Below are 21,438 nucleotides of genomic sequence, written 5' to 3'. Positions count from 1 at the left end.
AGGCCAGAAGATTCAGTGGGTCAAGTCCATCCATGTTCTTCTGCTTGCTTTTATTCTAGCCACGTTGGCAGCTGATTAGATGGTGCCCACCCAGATTGACGGTGGGTCTGCCTCTCCCAGTCCATGGACTCAGATGTTAATCTCCTTTGGCAACACTCTCATAGACACACCCAGGGACAATATGTTGCATCCTTCAATCCAATCAAGTGGACACTCAATATTAGCCATCACAGTAAGTGATCACAGTTTCTGGTTTTAACTTCATATCACTGAAAGAGGCCCCGAAGACGATAGGAAAGACAGTCTTGAATTGCTGATGCCACCCCTCCGGCATCCCCTGGCTGTGGCTATGTGGTGTGGAGAGAGAATCTGTGTGCTTGTTGGAGGGAAAGTGCAGTGATTGTGGGACTTTGCTTTAAAACTCAGTGCTGTCTGGTCACAGCAGAAAGCAATGCCAGGCAGGACTCAGCTGATGCCTACAGAGGAAGCATTTAGACCAGTGCTAGCCTAACCACGGGAGAGTTGCCCACACCAGCGGTCAGAACCTGACTTCTGGCAAGTCCCACCACTGCAGGCCTAAAGTGTTCTGGGGCTCTAAATAAACTTAAAAGGCAATCTAGGCCACAAGGACTATAATTCCTGGGCAAGTCCTGGTGCTTTGCTGGACTTGGAGCCGGTGGACTTTGGGGGCAAGTAACCTAGTGAGACACTAACCAGGGCAGCCAAGGGACTGTTTGTGTCACCCCTCAGCAAACCCTAGGCAGCACAGCTTACAGTTTCAGGAGAAACTGCTTTCCTTTGCTTGAGGAGAAGAGAGGGAAGAGTAAAGATGACATTGTCTTGTAGCTTTGATACCAGCTCAGCCACAGTAGGATATGGCATCAGGCAGAGTCCTGAGGCCCCCATTCCAGATCCTAGCTTCTGGACGACATTTCTTGACACATCTGGGCCAGAAGAGGACTTCTGCCTTGAAGGGAAGAACCCAATCCTGGCAGGATTCATCACTTGCTGACTAAAGAGCCCTTGGGCCATGAATAATCAGGAGTAATACCCAGGCAGTACAAGCCATAGGCCTTGTATGAGACTCAGGGATGTGTTGGCTTCAGGTGTGACCCAGCACATTCCCAGCTGTGGCAGCTATGAGGAGAGACTCCTTCTGCTTGAGAAAAGGAGAGGAAAGAGTAAAGGAGCTTTTGTATTGCAGCTGAGATACCAGGTTGGCCGAAGTAGGGTAGAGCACCAAGCAGACTCTTCAGATCCCCAGTTCCCAACCTTGGCTCCTGGACAGCATTTCTAGACCTGTCCTGGGTCAGAGGAGAGCCCACTGCCCTGAAGGGAGAGTCACAGACGTGGCAGCATTGACCACAAGCTGAAGAGCCCTTGGGCCTTAGTGAATATTAATGGTAGCTAGGCAGTACTCGCCACAGGCCTAAAGTGGTGGTAGCCATTGAGAGAGACTCCTCTTCTTGTGGAAAGGGGAGGGAAGAGTGGGAAGAACATGGTCTTGTGGCTTGGGTGCAAGCTTGACTGCAGTAGAATAAAGCACCAGGTAGATTTCTAAGGTTTCCGACTCTAGGCCCTGGCTCCTGGACAGAATCTCTGGACCTGCCCATGGCCTAGGAGAACTTGTCGCCCTGAAGGGAAGGACACAAGCCTAGCTGGCCTCACCACCTGCTGATTGCAGAGCCCTAGGGCCTTGACTGAACCTAGGCAGTAGCCAGGTAGTAGTTACTGTGGGCTTTGGGCAAGACCTGGTTCTGTGCTGGCTTCAAGTCTGACCCAGCACAGTCCCAGTGCTGGTGGCCACAGGGGTGCTTGTGTTACTGCGTCCCTAGCTCCAGGTAGTTCAGCACAGAGCAATTTTATTTGTTTGAAAGAAAGGGAAGAGAATAAGAGGCTCTTCCTTGTAATTCAGAGAATTCTTCCAGATCTTAACCGAGACCACCAAGGTGATACCTCTACAAGCCTACAAGAGCCACAGCATTACTGGAATTGCATTGCCCCTAATTCAGATATGGCTGTAGTGACTGAAAACTTAGATTACAACACTGAAGTCCCCTTGGATACCTTGAAAGCCTTCCCAAGAAGGATGGGTACAAACAAGCCCAGACTGTGAAGAATACAATAAATGCATAATTCTTCAATGCCCAGATACTAACAAACATTGACTAGCATCAAGACCATGCAGGAAAATATGATTTCACCAAATCAATTAAATAAGGCCCCAGGGACCAACCCTGGAGAGACAGATATGTGATCTTTCAGATAGATGATTCAAAATAGCTCTTTTGAGGAAACTCAATGAAATCAAGATAACACAAAGAAAGAATTTGGAATCTCATCAGATAAATTTAACAAAGAGATTGAAATAATTAAAAAGAATCTAGCAGAATTCTTGAGTTGAAAAATGCAACTGACATACTAAAGAACGTAAGGGTCTCTTACCAGCAGAATTGATCAAGCAGAAGAAAGAATAAGTAAGCTTGAAGACAGGCTATCTGAAAATACACAGTCAAAAGTGACAAACGAATAGAAAAGAATGAAGCATGCCTACAAGATCTAGAAAATAGCCTCAAAATGGCAAATCTAAGAGTTATTCACCTTCAAGAGGAGGCAGAGAGAGAGAGGAGTATAAAGTTTATTCAAAGAGATAACAGAGAACTTCCCAAACCTAGAGAAAGATATCAATACCCAGTACAAGAAGGTTATACAGTACCAAGCAGATTTAGCCCAAATAAGACTATCTCAAGACATTTAATAATCAAACTACCAAAAGTCAAGGACAAAGAAAAGATCTTAAAATCATTAAGAGAAAAGAAATAACCTACAAGGGAGCTCCAATACATTTGGCAGCAGACGTTTCAGTGTAAAACTTACAGTCCAGGAGACAGTGGCATGACATATTTATTGTGCTGAAGGAAAATAACTTTTATCTTAGAATAGCATATCCAGCAAAATATCCTTCAAACATGAAGAAGAAATAAAAACTTTACCACACAGAAGCTGAGAGATTTCAACACCAGACCTGTCCTATAAGAAATGCTAAACGGAGTTCTTCAATCAGAAAGAAAAGGATAGGCTGGGAATGGTGGCACATGCCTGTAATCCCAGCACTTTGGGAGGTCAAGTTGAGCAGATCACTTAAGGCCAAGAGTTTGAGACCAGCTTGGCCAACATAGCAAAACCCCATCTCTACTTAAAAAAAAAAAAAAAATAGCCTGGAGTGGTGGCACATGCCTGTAATCCTAGTGTGAACCCAGAAAATCTGAGACAGATCTCAATTAATTTAGAAAGTTTATTTTGCCAAGGATGAGAATGTGCACCCATGACAGCCTCAGGAAGTCCTGACGACATGTCCCCAAGGTGGTCAGAGCACAATTTGGTTTCATACATTTCAGGGAGACATGAGACATCAATCAACATATGTAAGATGAACATTGGGTGGGTCTGGAAAGGGGGAACAGCTTGAAGTGGAGAGAAGGCTTCCAGGTTACAAGTAGATAAGAGACAAATGGTTGCATTCTTTTGAGTTTCTGATTAGCCTCTCCAAAGGAGGCAATCAGATATGAATTTATCTCAGCGAGCAGAGGGGTGACTTTGAATAGAATGGGAGGCAGGTTTGCCCTAAGCAGTTCCCAGCTTGACTTTTCCCTTTAGCCTGGTGATTTGGGGGCCCCAAGATCCGTTACACACTAGCTACTTGGAAGACTGAAGTGGGAGGATCACTTAAACCCAGGAAGGGGAGGTTGCAAAGAGCCAAGACACTGCATTCCAGCTTGGGTGACAGAATAAGACTCCATCTCAAAAAAAAAAAAAAAAGAGAAAAGAAAGAAAGAAAAGAAAAGAAAGGCAGGAAGTTAGCTAGGTAGGTTAAAAAGCAGTAAGAAATCACCCAAAGGTACAAAATTCACTGGTAATTGTAAGTACATAGAAAAGCACTGAATATTATAACACTGTAATTGTGGTGTATAAACTACTCAATCTTGAGTAGAAAGACTAAAAGATAAACCAAAAAAAAAAAAAAACTATGACAACTTTACAAGACATAGTACCATACAATATAAATAGAAACAACAAAAAGTTAAAAAGCAGGGGAGGAAAGTTAAAGTATAGAGTTTTTATTCATTTTCTTTTTGCTTATTTGTTTGCTTATGCAACCAGTGTTGTCATCAGTTTAAAGTATTGGGTTATAAGATATTATTTGCAAGCCTCATAGTGACCTCAAGTAAAAGAACACACAACACATTCACAAAAAATAAAAAGCAAGAAATTGAAACATATCACCTTCACTAAAAGGAAGACCAGAAGGAAGGAAAAAAGACCACGAAACAACCAGACAATAAGTAACAAAATGACAGAAGTAAGTCTTCACTTATAGTAATAACATTGAATGTAAATAAACAAAACTTTACCATCAAAAGAGACTGAGTGGCTGAATGATTTTTAAAAAGCCACAAGACATCTCACCTGTAGAGACACACATAGGCTCAAAATAAAGGGATGGAGGAAGATCTACCAAGCAAATGGAAAACAAAAAAAGGCAGGGGTTGCAATCCTAGTCTCTGATAAAACAGACTTTAAACCAGCAAAGATCAAAAGAGACAAAGAAGGCTATTACATAATGGTAAAGGGATCAATTCAACAAGAAGAGCTAACTATCCTAAATATATATGCACCCAATACAGGAGCACCCAGATTCATAAAGCAAGTCCTGAGTGACCTACAAAGAGACTTAGACTCCCACACAATAATAATGGGAGACTTTAACACCCCACTGTCAACATTAGACAGATCAACGAGACAGAAAGTTAACAAGCATACCCAGGAACTGAACTCAGCTCTGCACCAAGCGGACCTAATAGACATCTACAGAACTCTCTACCCCAAATCAACAGAATATACATTTTTTTCAGCACCACACCACACCTATTCCAAAATTGAACACATAGTTGGAAGTAAAGCACTCCTCAGCAAATGTAAAAGAACAGAAATTATAAGAAACTGTCTCTCAGACCACAGTGCAATCAAACTAAAACTCAGGACTAAGAAACTCACTCAAAACCACTCAACTACATGGAAATTGAACAACCTGCTCCTGAATGACTACTGGGTACATAATGAAATGAAGGCAGAAATAAAGATGTTCTTTGAAACCAATGAGAACAAAGACACAACATACCAGAATCTCTGGGACACATTCAAAGCAGTTTGTAGAGGGAAATTTATAGCACTAAATGCCCAGAAGAGAAAGCAGGAAAGATCCAAAATTGACACCCTAATGTCACAATTAAAAGAACTAGAAAAGCAAGAGCAAACACATTCAAAAGCTAGCAGAAGGCAAGAAATAACTAAAATCAGAGCAGAACTGAAGGAAATAGAGACACAACAAACCCTTCAAAAAATTAATGAATCCAGGAGCTGGTTTTTTGAAAAGATTAACAAAATCGATAGACCACTAGCAAGACTAATAAAGAAGAAAAGAGAGAAGAATCAAATAGACACAATAAAAAATGATAAAGGGGACATCACCACCGATCCCACAGAAATACAAACTACCATCAAACTACCATCAGAGAATACTACAAACACCTCTATGCAAATAAACTAGAAAATCTAGAAGAAATAGATAAATTCCTAAACACATACATCCTCCCAAGACTAAACCAGGAAGAAGTTGAATCTCTGAATAAACCAATAACAGGCTCTGAAATTGTGGCAATAATCAATAGCTTACCAACCAAAAAAAGTCCAGGAACGGATGGATTCACAGCCGAATTCTACCAGAGGTACAAGGAGGAACTGGTACCATTCCTTCTGAAACTATTCCAATCAATAGAAAAACAGGGAATCCTCCCTACCTAACTCATTTTATGAAGCCAGCATCATCCTGATACCAAAGCCTGGCAGAGACACAACCAAAAAAGAGAATTTTAGACCAATATCCTTGATGAACATTGATGAAAAAATCCTCAATAAAATACTGGCAAACCAAATCCAGCAGCACATCAAAAAGCTTCACAATGATCAAGTGGGCTTCATCCCTGGGATGCAAGGCTGGTTCAATACACGCAAATCAATAAATGTAATCCAGCATATAAACAGAACCAAAGACAAAAACCACATGATTATCTCAATAGATGCAGAAAAGGCCGTGGACAAAATTCAACAACCCTTCATGCTAAAAACTCTCAATAAATTAGGTATTGATGGGACGTATCTCAAAATAATAAGAGCTGTCTATGAGAAACCCACAGCCAATATCATACTGAATGGGCAAAAACTGGAAGCATTCCCTTTGAAAACTGGCACAAGACAGGGATGCCCTCTCTTACCACTCCTATTCAACATAATATTGGAAGTTCAGGCCAGGGAAATTAGGCAGGAGAAGGAAATAAAGGGTATTCAATTAGGAAAAGAGGAAGTCAAATTGTCCCTGTTTGGAGATGACATGATCGTATATCTAGAAAACCCCATTGTTTCAGCCCAAAATCTCCTTAAGCTGGTAAGCAACTTCAGCAAAGTCTCAGCATACAAAATCAATGTACAAAAATCACAAGCATTCTTATACACCAGCAACAGACAAACAGAGAACCAAATCATGAGTGAACTCCCATGCACAATTGCTTCAAAGAGAATAAAATACCTAGGAATCCAACTTACAAGGGACATGAAGGACCTCTTCAAGGAGAACTACAAACCACTGCTCAAAGAAATAAAAGAGGATACAAATGGAGGAACATTCCATGCTCATGGGTAGGAAGAATCAATATCGTGAAAATGGCCATACTGCCCAAGGTAATTTATAGATTCAGTGCCATCCCCATCAAGCTACCAATGACTTTCTTCACAGAATTGGAAAAAACTACTTTAAAGTTCATATGGAACCAAAAAAGAGCCCGCATCGCCAAGTCAATCCTAAGCCAAAAGAACAAAGCCAGAGGCATCACGCTACCTGACTTCAAACTATACTACAAGGCTACAGTAACCAAAACAGCATGGTAGTGGTACCAAAACAGAGATATAGATCAATGGAACAGAACAGAGCCCTCAGAAATAATGCCACATATCTACAACCATCTGATCTTTGACAAACCTGACAAAAACAAGAAATGGGGAAAGGATTCCCTATTTAATAAATGGTGCTCAGAAAACTGGCTAGCCATATGTAGAAAGCTGAAACTGGATCCCTTCCTTACACCTTATACAAAAATTAATTCAAGATGGATTAAAGACTTAAATGTTAGACCTAAAACCATAAAAACCCTAGAAGAAAACCTAGGCAATACCATTCAGGACATAGGCGTGGGCAAGGACTTCATGTCTAAAACACCAAAAGCAATGGCAACAAAAGCCAAAATTGACAAGTGGGATCTCCTTAAACTAAAGAGCTTCTGCACAGCAAAAGAAACTACCATCAGAGTGAACAGGCAACCTACAAAATGGGAGAAAATTTTCACAACCTACTCATCTGACAAAGGGCTAATATCCAGAATCTACAATGAACTCAAACAAATTTACAAGAAAAACACAAACAACCCCACCAAAAAGTGGGCGAAGGATATGAGCAGACACTTCTCAAAAGAAGACATTTATGCAGCCAAAAAACACATGAAAAAATGCTCATCATCACTGACCATCAGAGGAATGCAAATCAAAACCACAGTGAGATACCATCTCACACCAGTTAGAATGGCGATCATTAAAATGTCAGGAAACAACAGGTGCTGGAGGGGATGTGGAGAAATAGGAACACTTTTACACAGTTGGTGGGACTGTAAACTAGTTCAACCATTGTGGAAGTCAGTGTGGCGATTCCTCAGGGATCTAGAACTAGAAATACCATTTGACCCAGCCATCCCATTACTGGATATATACCCAAAGGATTATAAATCATGCTGCTATAAAGACACATGCACACGTATGTTTATTACGGCACTATTCACAATAGCAAAGACTTGGAACCAACCCAAATGTCCAACAACGATAGACTGGATTAAGAAAATGTGGCACATATACACCATGGAATACTATGCAGCCATGAAAAATGATGAGTTCATGTCCTTTGTAGGGACATGGATGAAGCTGGAAACCATCATTCTCAGGAAACTATCCCAAGAACAAAAAACCAAACACCCCATGTTCTCACTCATAGGTGGGAATTGAACAATGAGAACACATGGACACAGGAAGGGGAACATCACACTCTGGGTCTGTTGTGGGGTGGGGGGTGGGGGGAGGGATAGCATTAGGAGATATACCTAATGCTAAATGACGAGTTAATGGGTGCAGTACCCCAACATGGCACATGTATACATATGTAACTAACCTGCACATTGTGCACATGTACCCTATAACTTAAAGTATAATAATAATAAAATAAGAAAATAAATAAATAAATATAAAAGAAAAAAAAGCCACACGATCCAACAATCTATTTCCCACAAGAAATACACTTCATCTATAAAGACGCATGTAAACATAAAGAGATGGAAAAAGATATTCCATGCAAATGGAAACCAAGAGGAGGCGGAGGAGGCGGAGGAGGAGGCGGTGGAGGAGGCGGAGGAGGAGGCGGTGGAGGAGGTGGAGGAGGAGGATGAGGAGGAGGAGGAGGCGGCGGGGACGGCGGCGGGGACGGCGGCGGCGGCGGGGGAGGAGGGAGAGGGGGAGGAGGGGGAGGAAGGAGAGGGGGAGGAGGAGGAGGCGGTGGCAGCGGAGGAGGCAGCGGCGGCGGAGGAGGAGGAAGCCGCGCACAGTGGCTCACGCCTGTAATCCCAGCACTTTGGGAAACCGAGGTGGGCGGATCAGGAGGTCAGGAGTTTGAGACCAGCCTGGCCAATATGGTGAAACCACGTCTGTACTAAAGATACAGAAAATTAGCCGGGCGAGGTGGCACATGCGTGTAATCCCAGCTACTCAGGAGGCTGAGGCAGGAGAATCGATTGAATCCAGGAGGTGGAAGTTGCAGTGAGCTGAGATCGCACCATTGCACTCCAGCCTGGGTGACAGGGTGAGACTCAATCTCAAAAAAAAAAAAAAAAAAAAAAAGTAAAAAAGTAAAAAGGAGAGCTATACTTATATGTAACTAAATAGATTTCAAGACAAAAACTATAAAAGAGACAAAAAAGGTTATTATATAAATAAAGGGGTCAATTCAGCAAGAAGATATAACAATTATAAATATATATGCTGCCAACATTGGACCACTCAGATATATAAAGCAGATACTTTTAGCGCTAAAAAGATAGACCACAATACAATATTAGCTGAAGATTTCAACATTCTACTTTCATTATTGGACAAATTATCCAGACAGAAAATCAACAAACCAACTTTGGACTTAACCTGTGCTGTAGACCAAATGGACCTAATAGATATTCACAGAACACTTCACCGAACAGTTGCAGAATACACATTTTTCTCCTCAGTACATGGATCATTCTCATGGATAAACAATATGTTAGGCCACAAAACAAGTGTGAATTAATTTTTAAAAAATGAAATTATGTTACATATCTTCTCTGACCATAATGGAATAAAACTAGGAATCAATAACGAGGAATTTTGGAAACTATGCAAACACATGGAAATTAAACAAGATGCTCCCGAATGACCAGTGGTCAATTAAGAAATTAAGAAGGAATTTAAAAATTTATAGGCTGGACGCGGTGGCTCACGCCTGTAATCCCAGCACGTTGGGAGGCTGAGGCAGGCGGATCACGAGGTCAAGAGATTGAGACCATCCAGGCCAACATGGTGAAACCCCGTCTCTACTAAAAGTACAAAAATTAGCTGGGCACGGTGGCATGTGCCTGTAATCCCAGCTACTCAGGAGGCTGAAGCAGGGGAACTGCTTGAACCCGGGAGGTGGAGGTTGCAGTGAGCCAAGATCTCGCCACTGCGCTCCAGCCTAGTGAAAGAGTGAGACTCTGCCTGAAAAAAAAAAATTATTTAACAAATGATAATGGAAACACAACATACCAAAACCTATGGAACACAGTGAAAGCAGTATTAAGAGGAAAATTTATAGCTATAATTGCATACATCAAAAAAATAAAAAAAACTCACAGAAAGCCCTAATGATGCATTTTAAAGAACCAGAAAAGCGCAAACTCAACTCAAAATTAGAAGATAATAAACAATAAAGATCTAACCAGAAATAAATGAAATTGAAATGAAGAAAACAATAAAAACATCAAGAAAATTAAGAGTTAATCTTTTGAAAATATAAACAAAGCCAGAAAACCTTTATCAGATTAAGGAAAAAAGAGAGGAGACCCAAATAAATAAGATCAGAGATGAAAAAGGAGGCATTACAACCGAGAGCACAGAAATTCAAAGGATTATTAGAGGCTACTATGAGCAACTATATGCGAATAAATTGGAAAGCCTAGAAGAAATGGATAGCCTTCTACCATGGTTGAACCATGAAGAATCCAAAACTTGAACAGATCAATAACAAGTAACAAGACCAATGCCATAATAAAAAGTCTCCCAGAAAAGAAAAGCCCAGGACCCAATGGTTTCATTGCTGCATTTTACCAAGCATTAAAAGAAGAACTAATACCAAATCTACTTTAACTATTCTGAAAAATAGAGGAGGAAGGAATACTTCCAAACTCATTATATGGTGGGCAGTATTATCTTGATACCAAAACCAGACAAACACACATTAAAACAAACAAACAAAAAACTATAGGCCAATATCCCTGATAAATGTTGATGCAAAAATCCTCAACAAAATACTAGCAAATCAAATTCAATAACACATTAAAGATATCATTCATCATGACCAAGTGGGATTTATCCTAGGATGCGAGAATGGCTCATCATGTGCAAATCAGTCAATGTGACACATCATATCAACAGAATGAAGGACAAAAACCATATGATCTTTTCAATTGATATTGAAAAAGCATTTGATAAAATTCAACATCTCTTCATGATAAAAACCCTTTAAAAATTAGGTATAGAAAAAACATATCTCAACACAATAAAAGCCATAAAAGACAGAAACATTGCTGGTATCATATTGAATGGGAAAAAACTGAAAGTCTTTCCTCTAAGATCTGGAACATGACAAGGACATTGTCCATGACAAGGACACTGGATCATGACATGCACATTGTCCATGACAAAGACACTGTCACCGCTGTTATTCAACATAGTATGGGAAGTCCTAGCTAGAGCAATCAGACAAGAGAAAGAAATAAAGGGCATACAAATTGGAAAGGAAGAAGTCCAATTACATTGTCATTATTTGCAGATTTGGAAAAAATTGAAGATTCCACTGAAAAACCATTGGAACTAAAAAACAAATTCAGTAAAGTTGCAAGATACAAAATCAACATACAAAAATCAGTAGCATTTCTATATTTCAATGGCAAATAATCTGAAAAAACAAATTTAAAAAGTAATTCCACTTACAATAGTTACATATAAATTAAATACCTAGGAATTAAAGAAGTAAAAGATCTCTAGAATAAAAACTATAAAAGGCTGATGAAAGAAATTGAAGATAACAAGTAATCCCAGCCACCTGAGAGGCTGAGGCAGAAGAATCACCTGAACCCAGGAGGCAGAGGTTGCAGTGAGCTGAGATCACGCCACTGCACTCCAGCCTGGGCAACAGGGTGAGACTCTGTCTCAAAAAAAAAGAAAAAAAAAAAGGAAATTGAAGATGATACAATATAGTGGAAAGTTATTCCATGTTCATTGATTGGAAGAATAAATCTTATTAAAATGTTCACACTACCTAAAGCAATCTACAGATTCAATGCAAGCCCTATGAAAATACCAATAACATTCTTCACAGAAATAGAAAAAACAATCCCAAAATTTATATAAAAACACAAAAGACCCAGAGTAGCCTAAGCTGTCCTGAGCAAAGCAACAAAACTGGAGGAATTATATTACCGGACTTCAAACTGTGCTACAAAGCTATAGTAACCCAAACAGCATGGAACTGGCATAAAACAGACACAAAGACCAATAGAACGAAATAGAGAACCCAGAAAAAAATCCATACATCTACAGCAAACTCATTTTTGACAAAGGTTCAAAGAACATACACTGGGGAAAGGACAGTCTCTTCAATAAATGGTGCTAGGAAAACTGAATATCTATATGCAGAAGAATGAAACTAGACACCTGCTTCTTGTCACATGTAAAAATCAATTAAACATGGATTAAAGACTTAAATCTAAGACCTCAAACTATGAAACTCCTACAAGAAAACATTGGGGAAGCTCTTTAGAACACTGGATTTGGCAAAGGTTTCTTGAGTAATACCCCACAAGTACAGGCAACCAAAGCAAAAATGGACAAGTAGGATCACATCAAGTTAAAAAGATTCTGCACAGCAAAGGGAACAATCAACAAAGAGACAAACCATAGAATGGTAGAAAATATTTGTGAACCATCCATCTGTCAAGGGATTAATAACCAGAATATATAAGGGATTCAATAACCAGAATATATAAGGGATTCAAATAATTCTATATGAAAAAATCAAATAATTTGATTAAAAAGTGAGGAAAAGATTTGAATAGACACTTCTCAAAAAAAGACAAATAGCAAACAGGTGTACTAAAATGTGCTCAACATCATTGCTCATCAGAGAAATGCAAATCAAAACTACAATAAGATATCATTTCACCCTAGTTAAGACGGCTTGTATCCAAAAGATAGGCAATAACAAGTGCTGGTGACGAAGTGGAGAAAAGGGCACCCTTGTGCACTGTTGGTGAGAATGTAACTTAGTACAGACACCATGGAGAACTGTTTGAAGGGTCTTCAAAACACTAAAAATAGAGCTGCCATATCACTTAGCAATCTCACTGCCAGCTATATATCTAAAAGAGAGGAAATCAGTATATAGAAGAGATATCTGCACTCCCATGTTTACTGCAGTGCTAGTCACAATAGCCAAGGTTTGGAAACAACGTAAGTGGCCATTAATAGATGAAGGATAAAGAAAATGTGGTACATACATATAAACAATGATATCCCATCATAACAGCATGGATGGGACGGACAGGAAGTCATTATGTTAAGTGAAATAAACCAGGCACAGAAAGACACACTTCAGATGTTCTCACTTATTTGTGGGAGCTAAAAATTTAAACAGTTGAACTCATAGAGAGTTGAATGATAGTTACCAGAGGCTAGGAAGGGTAGTGGGAGGGGGTAAGAGGGAAGGGTTCATGGGTACAAAAATACAGTTAGATAGAATGAATATGATCTAGTATTTGATAGTACAATAGGGTGAATATAGTCAAAAATAATGTATTGTACATTTAAAAATAACTAAAATAGTATAATTGTATTTTTTTTTTGAGACAGAGTCTAACTCTGTTGCCAGGCTGGAGTGCAGTGGCACAATCTCAGCTCACTACAACTTCTGCCTTCCCAGGTTCAAGCAATTATCCTGCCTCAGCCTCCCAAGTAGCTGGAACTATAGGCGCCCATCACCACACCCAGCTAATTTTTGTATTTTTAGTAGAGATGGGGTTTTACCATGTTGACCAGGATGGTCTCAATCTCTTGACCTCGTGATCCAGCCACCTCGGCCTCCCAAAGTGCTGGGATTACAGGCGTGAGCCACCACGCCTGGCCTGGATTGTTTGTAACATAAAAAAGGATAAATGTTTGAAGTGATGGATAGCCCATTTACCTTGATGTGATTATTACACATTGCATGCCTGTATCAAAATATCTCATGTGCCCTATAAAAATATAAATCTACTGTATACCCACAAAAATTAAAAATACAAAATTTTTAAAAATTACATTGTATCCCATAAGTATATACAATTATTATTTGTCAATTTAAAATAAATATATAAACATAAATGGCTCTGTACAGATTTTGGGTCACTTAGGGCCTACTGCACATAACCTTTATGGCAGTGTGTCATTGTTCAAACAAAACGTCAACAAAGAGGACTGGCTTAGAAAGTCAAATTTTTGTAATACAGCATTATCTAAAATCTATGTTCCAAGTTGCCATAAACCCTAAAGCTCTATACCTCACATTTACTTTGCCCTTCACAGTTTACATAGTGCTTTCCCATACACTATTAAATCTTTCAGATACCATTGTACTTTGGACAGATTTCTAGCAGAGCACTTATTAGACTTTATTGCATTTATAATTCTATAATTATAATCTACTAAAAATCCACTGGGAGCAGGAAAGTGCTTATTCATTCTTTGAAACCTCAGAGGACATTGCCTGATACATAAGATCAGTAAGTCAATCGAGTAATTTTGAACACTACATTCAATATGTTTTGGGAAATACTTCTCCCAAAGATGAAACCTAATTTCTCTTTCCTTGAGTGTGAGCTGGACTTAGTGACTCACTGCTAATGAATAGAAAATAATCATATGTGACTTCTGAGACTAAGTCATAAAAGGCGCTGCAATCTCCTCCTAGCTTCACTCTCTTGGATGGCTTGCTCTGAGGAAAGTCAGCTGTCATGTGGTACCACCCAAGCAGCCCTTTGGAGATGTCCTCTTCTCAAGGATCTGAAATCTCTTGTCAACAGGCATGTGAGTGCTCCATCTTGGAAGCAAAGTTTCCAGCCTCAGTCAAGCTTTTGAATGACTGCAGCCCCATGCAACATCTTGCCTACAGCCAAAAGAGATGTCAAGTCAGAACCACCCAGCTAAGCCATTCCTAATGCCCAACCCACAGAAACTGTGAATACATGTTTGTTCTTTTAAGCCACTAAACTGTGGGATAATTTTCTACACAAGCAATAAATAATCTACCTATGATTGTGAGGAATAGCAATAAGAGAAATAAAGTAATACTTTTCTTATTAAAGAGAAATAGAAAAATAACAAAAGTAAGGCGGTAGCTATTATTTATGGTTTACTACTTAAGGGACTCCATATATGATAGAATTTCATTTGCTCTTCACAAGAATATTAAAAGATACATGGTAATATTTCCATTTTATGTATGCAGAATTGCAGATGTAGATTAAGTCACTTAGCTGAAGTGCTAATAAGTGGCAGTCAAAAAAATTGAAACTCACGTTTCTTTGTTTCCAAGTCCCATGCTCTTAACCACTGTGTACATTATCTCCCAATATATATTTATTAAGAATGAGTGCAAGAACCCAATTCACAATTGCCAAGATTTGGAACCAACCTAAGTGCCCATTGACGAATGAGTAGATAAAGAAAATGTGGTATATATACATAATGGAATACTACTTGGCCATAAGAAGGAATAAAATAATGTCTTTGGCAGCAACTTGGATGAAGCTAGAGGCCATTATTCTGAGAGAAGTAACTCAGGAATGGAAAACCAAATACCATGTGTTCTCACTTACAAGCGGGAGCTAAGCTATGAATATATGCGAAGGCACACAGAGTGATATAATGGACTTTGGAGACTTAGAAGGGGACACTAGTCTGGTGACAATTGCACTAAAGTCTCAGAATTAACCACTATATAATTCATCCATGTAAACAAAAACCACTTGTAGCCCCAAAGCTATTAAAAAATATATTTAAAAATTTTAAAAAGCAGTAGTACGATTAAAAAAAAGAATGAGGGCAAGATATTAACCAAGGCTTCATTATAATTTGTGTGGTCCCTAGACATCTTTGCCTTAATGTATCCCTTCCTTCATTAAGAAATACTGAAAATTATGTTAAACATTAGTATAAGCAAGTATAAGCAAGACTGGATTCATTATAATACATTCATTAGTGTTATATTCATGTTTCCTCTAATTTTAAAAGAAATTAAAATTAAAATATTTCTATGGGTCCCTAAAAGAATTCTGGTTCTAAGTAGTATGACTACTACACCTGATGGATAACTAGGTCCCGGCATCAAATTGCACACAGAAATCAAACAAGCAATAGCAAAGAAAAGAGGGAGAGATAGAAAAAAAACCCTTTTAATGTCACATTTTAAAAGCCAAAGAAATAATGTTTCTTCTTTTCTAAACAGTGAAGGGCACAGGGCAGTAGGAAGTAATCGTAACCCACGGGGGTTGCTTTGGGGTGGGGAGCAGATTATAGTGTACATGGGATGCTCAGAGTCTCAGTTTAAGATGTTGAAAGAAAAGACACCAGGGCAGGAATTAAACCTGTCCCCTGAGGGAAGCAGGCAAGGCTTTTGTGCTCAATTGTGTTCAGCTCTCCTGAAAAGGAGAGTTCACATGAGTAGTTTTGAGATCCTGCTTCGTGGGACCCACCTGGACTGGGCTGTGACTGCCTCATTCCTCTCAAGCAGAGACGCCCATGAGCAGAGGGGCAGGCCTCAGAAGTCAAGTTCCTGGAGATGGCATGGAGTAATGAAAACAGTGATATATTTTAGTAATGAAAACAGTGATTTCTTTTTTCTTTTTGAGTTGGAGTCTCGCTCTGTCGTCAGGCTGGAATGCAGTGGCATGATCTCGCATCACCATAACCTCCACCTCCTGGGTTCAAGCAATTCTCCTGCCTCAGCCTCCAGAGTAGCTGGGACTACAGGCATGTGCCACCACGCCCAGCTAATTTTTGTATTTTTAGTAGAGATGGGGTTTCACCGTGTTGGCCAGGATGGTCTCGATTTCTTGACCTCGTGATCCGCCTGCCTCCGCCTCTCAAAGTGCTGGGATTACAGGCATGAGCCACCGCACCTGGCTGAAAACAGTGATTCTTAGATCTGGTACAACCTTCAGACTCTACCCAGTAACTGTGTGGTTTTGGATGAACTAGGTTTGTGGTGCCTTACCACAGTTTTCTCTTGCAGTTTTCTCATCTGTAAAATGAGGGCCTTATGGCAAAGACAGTGCTCACCAGATAGCCACATGCTCCCCTCCAATTCACTGCCAATGGCTGGCCAATGGGCTGCAAATAGTGATGACATGCTTCCAGTTCAGGGTAAGGCAGTAAAAAGCTGGCATATCTCCATATGTAGCTCTTCTCCCACAATAAATCTGGAAGGCACATGTGCAAGACAGCATAGCTAAAAATGATAAATGGCCCAAAATCATGAGAGACTGCCTGGAAGAGAGCTGTGCAGGTATGCAGACCCACATTGAACTTTAAGTCAGAGTGAAATAAACTTCTGGTTTGGGGTTACATGTTACCACAGCATGCCTTAGCTTATCCTGACTAATAGAGACTTAATGCCAACTTTACTGAATTGTGAAAATGAAATGAAAGGGTGAATGTAAAGCATCAGAAATGTGTCTGGAAGAGACAATTCACTCAATAAACATTTTTTTCCCCTCTCAACTTTGAAAAACTGCATTTTGCCCCAAAGGATTAATCATTGCCCAAAAACTACATTCTGATAAGACCCCTGTCTTATACTATGTTAGTGTTGGGACCTAGACACGGAATTCTGAAAAAGATGAAGGTCTTACACAGCCTCATCAACAGAGGCCTTCAGGCTTCACATAGGCTCCTGTTCCCTACAGAAAACAGTACAGACACTTTGCAGAGCCTAAACACAATCCAACTCATTTCCCCTGGAGTGTAGAATGATGCAGGTGGGAGAAAGTAGAGAGAAAGTATTCCTGGCGCAGTGTTTTACACTTTTATTTAGATGTCTTGTTTCCAGAAGGCTTGCAAATGTGGACTCAGGAACATTACCCAGAAGTTGGAGTGAGGGCTTGCTGTGACCCATAGAAGCAGCATGCTCCTGAACACTACCCCATCTACAATCTCAGCATCCTGTGATTCAAGGCCCTTAGACATGACTTAGAAGGATACTGTATGTTAGAGAAGTTGAGGCCCAAAGTGGGGAAGGGCTTGCCCCAGGTCCTCCTGCCGGGAGTGGCTAAATTTTTAACAGTTCCTCTTCCTCTCAGAGCTCTCTCTATCCACCAATGGACACTCCAGATTGGCCAGCCTCTCATCCAGGCACCTCTTCCCTGTGTCACCTGCCTGAATGGGAACTGTCAAAAATGAACACTAAAATCAGGCTTGGCAAGGTTTTCCGGCATCCATTTCACCGTGATTTCTCTAAGTGCGCACTGGACTGATGTAGCTGTTAGAAGTCAGCCCTACCTCGGCAACCAGACAGAAGAGCTATAATCACCCCAGGCATTTCCAAGGGACCTTTCAAAGAACATCATTAATTCTGAATAAAGCTCTCCCTCACCAACACTTCCAATTATAGTCTTGACGTTCCTATTTTATGCTGCAAAATTCCTCTGCCATTTAATGAAGAAGAAAAAAGGCCTACTTTAAAAACCACATGTATTTGTCCTGTATTCTAAGTATCTGAGTTAATTTTCCAAAATTAAAACAAAACTAGCAACAAAAAACTTTCCTTGTCTCTTTTTGCTCTCATATGCACCTCTTCCCTCACCCATGTATTGTATTTGCAAAGGGCAATAAATCCTGTTAATCTATAGGACTGGGAGCATGTTACTTGAAATACCTGACACCCTCAAAAGAGAAAGTTGAGGCTTCCAGAGTGAGAAGGATGCTGAGCACCTGTTAGATCCTGGCCAAAAGGCAGAAAGCTCCAGACAGAATAATAAATACGGTGAGAGAAGATCTGCCGACTGCAATTTTGCTCATCTTATTACATTTCCAGCATTATCTTTCTGCTCCTTATGGACTGCCAGGCAATATCCTGTTGAACCCCTTCTTTCTCCAGCCAGTCTGCCACCCAGTGTGTGCCAGCCACTATGCCAGGTGCTTTACATTCTTCATCTCACGTAATCCTCACCAAGAGCCCTATCAATTACGAATGAACATGTTTAAAGATGAAGAAATGAGACCCACAGATATTAAGCAACTGTCCTAATGTCCCAAGCTGGGATTTGAATCCATGGTTCTCTTTCCTAAATCACTAGAGGATAGCTCCGGGGTTGAGATAAGGAAAGCAAAGTGACACCAATTATTATATTTTAAAATCCTCACTATTCCCCTTGGCAGGGTGCTGGCTAATGGAGTTGGGGAATAGTCTCTGAACTGCAGAGGATAGACTGGGGTAAGGTGGAGACAGAAAATAAGGCGTGATTGGCCACAGGAATTTCTGAAAGACGAATCCCAGTCCACTGCATCCCCTCTAGGTCTAGTTGGGACAAGGAAGTCGGCGGCTCCAGGACTCACATGGACAGGGGCACTTGAGGGGGAAAACAACAGATAGTGCAGGTAACAAGATGTGCCCTCATCGCTACTGAGACAGGCTGAACCTACAGGCCCCTCCGGCCATATCGTGCGTCGTGGGTCGGTGTCAGATCTGCCTCCCTAATGTGCAGATGGTGAAACCCTTTCCTCTGCGCGCACCAAGTACGCAGCTGGCGAACCCCTTGCTTGCGTGCCAGATGAGCCGGTGACAAGCCCCTCGGTGCACACTTCAGAAGAACTGATGGCAAACTTTTCCTCGTGCGCCCCAGGTGATCTTTGGGCGCGCGCTGCAATAGTACAAGCTTCCGCCCACTCTCCCATTCGCGAAGCTGCCTCCTTCTCTAGCAACCACTTCCCCAAAGCAACGTTCCTCAGCCCACCCCTCACCTGCACGGTGGCCGGCAACGGCAGCACAGCTCTCCGGCGGCGGCCGAAACGAAACCTGGCCGCCTTGTAGATCTTCCAGTAGACAAATAGCACCACGCCAAGCGGCAGGTAGAAGGCGCCGCAGGTGGAGAAGACGGCATAGGAGCGTTCCTGGCTCACCTGGCAGCGCTGGAGCCCAGCGTCGTACACCTCGCCCCAGCCAAAGAGCAGCGGCGCGAGGGCGATGAGCGCCGGCAGCACCCAGGTGAGCGCGATCATGAGCCACGAGGCGCGGCTGCGGGTGCGCAGCGTGTACTGCCGGTGGCGTGTGATGGTCCAGTAGCGGTCCAGGGCGATGGCCGCCACGTTCCGGATGCTGGCGGTGCAGCACAGCCGTCGAAGGAGATCCACACGTGGCACAGGCCCTGGCCCAGCAGCCAACGTCGCCCGGTCGACAGCTCCCTCACCAGGCTCAGTGGCATCACCAGCGCTGCCACTAGTACGTCCGAGACGGCCGTCGAGGCCACCAAGTTATGCGGCACGCGATGGAAGGCACGGACCCGCAGGATGGTGACCAGAACCAGCAGGTTCCACAGGAAAGTGGCGGCGATCAGCAGCACTAGCAGCGTCACCACCAGGACCGTGAAGACAGAGAAGGGCGGCCCTCGACCCGGCAGGACGGCACCACTCGGGGTCGAACTGAGTATCCCTCTCGGGCTTGGGGTACTGCTGCTGGTCTCGGGTCCCAGGGCAGGGGCAACGCCGGCGGTGGCCACTGAAAGGTTAGCGGCTTCCATGGCGCTTGGGATCGCAGCTCCAGGGCAGGGGGCACACGAGTCGTCAGGGAGTTCGGCGTGGACCGGGCAGGTGGGGGCGTGGAGGGGGTACTGCCTGCCGGGGGAGGGTAGAAGAGGGGTCCAGGTCGTGCTATCCTGATCCCTCCTGCGGGCAGCAGCCCACCTTTGGCACGTATGCCTGCAGCCCCTGTAGATCCTCTTTTCCAGTAGAATGAGTAAAAGAGAGCAGGACCCCCCAGTCTAGCTCCGCTCGGCTCGCCAGTCCCTCCTACCACCTCTCTTAGCGGTCCCGGGTGCCACTGGCCGTCAGGGGGTTGGGAATCAGCGCGGCCGAGGGACGGAGCGCAGGTTGTGCTTGGAGAGTTGCCCCCTCCCCTCCCCAGCGGCGTCGGGAGACGAGCTGCACCTGGAGAGGGCGGGGGTGGGCGGAAGCAAGGGGTAGCTGGAGAACCCACCAATAGGAGCCAGGCCTTCAACACTGTCCCCGCTGGTCTCCCCGACTCTGCCAAGCAGAGACAACCCTAACTGAGGTAGTCTCCGGGAAAGGTTTACAATGGGGAGAAAGTCCCTTGCCGCCACCTCTGCGGACCCCTCGGACCTGCAGGTGGCACGGTTTGACACTGGGAAACAAGGGTCCCGCTCTGCCCCGGCCAGGGGGCTTCGAGTTTCCTGTAATCTCGATTCTACCTATACCCGAAGTAGGAAACCCAGGTATTGGGGTATATAAAACAGAAAGCTCCTAAGCCCAGCCCCATCCTGCCGCCGCTTTGTTTCCAGCACGTCTGCCCGGCGAGGGCTTGGTGGCGCCTTGAGAAATTCACTCCCTGGCTCTATGAGGAAAGAACGCGGCTTCTGAGCAATCTGGCAGAGATCTGGAAGAGGAACCCTTTATACCATCATCTTCGCCAGCTCTAACCTCCCCTATCATGTCCCCACCCCCAACATAGGCGCACTCTCCACCCAGCCCTGTCCTTTCAGTTTCCAACATTCCTGACTATATGTCTTCATATCCAGGTTCAAACTGAAGTTATTTTTGTTGAGCCTTGGGCAAAAAAGTAGTAACCAATTAGAAAAGTGAAATTCCCCCAGCCTCTCACACTTAAAAAATACTTCAATCATAATTAACTCAATCTAAATCTGTGTTCCTGGGAGTAGAATAGAAACACAAAGAACA

At 42.4% G+C, this 21,438-nt stretch overlaps 1 protein-coding gene across 1 annotated transcript in view; it reads right to left on the bottom strand.

Annotated features, from left to right (window-relative positions):
• LOC101148012 (5-hydroxytryptamine receptor 5B-like) overlaps positions 1-20,264 on the bottom strand; it is a 45,739-nt gene extending 25,475 nt beyond the window's left edge. The window contains 2 exon segments of the mRNA XM_004031663.5: positions 19,489-19,862; positions 19,865-20,264. Coding sequence (XP_004031711.4) covers positions 19,489-19,862; positions 19,865-20,264 — 774 coding nt within the window.
• Between the last annotated feature and the right edge of the window lie 1,174 nt (positions 20,265-21,438).

Source organism: Gorilla gorilla, chromosome 11 (genome assembly GCF_029281585.2).
Source record: "Gorilla gorilla gorilla isolate KB3781 chromosome 11, NHGRI_mGorGor1-v2.1_pri, whole genome shotgun sequence".
Lineage (NCBI taxonomy): Eukaryota > Metazoa > Chordata > Mammalia > Primates > Hominidae > Gorilla > Gorilla gorilla.
This window is presented reverse-complemented; position numbering and strand designations above follow the sequence as displayed.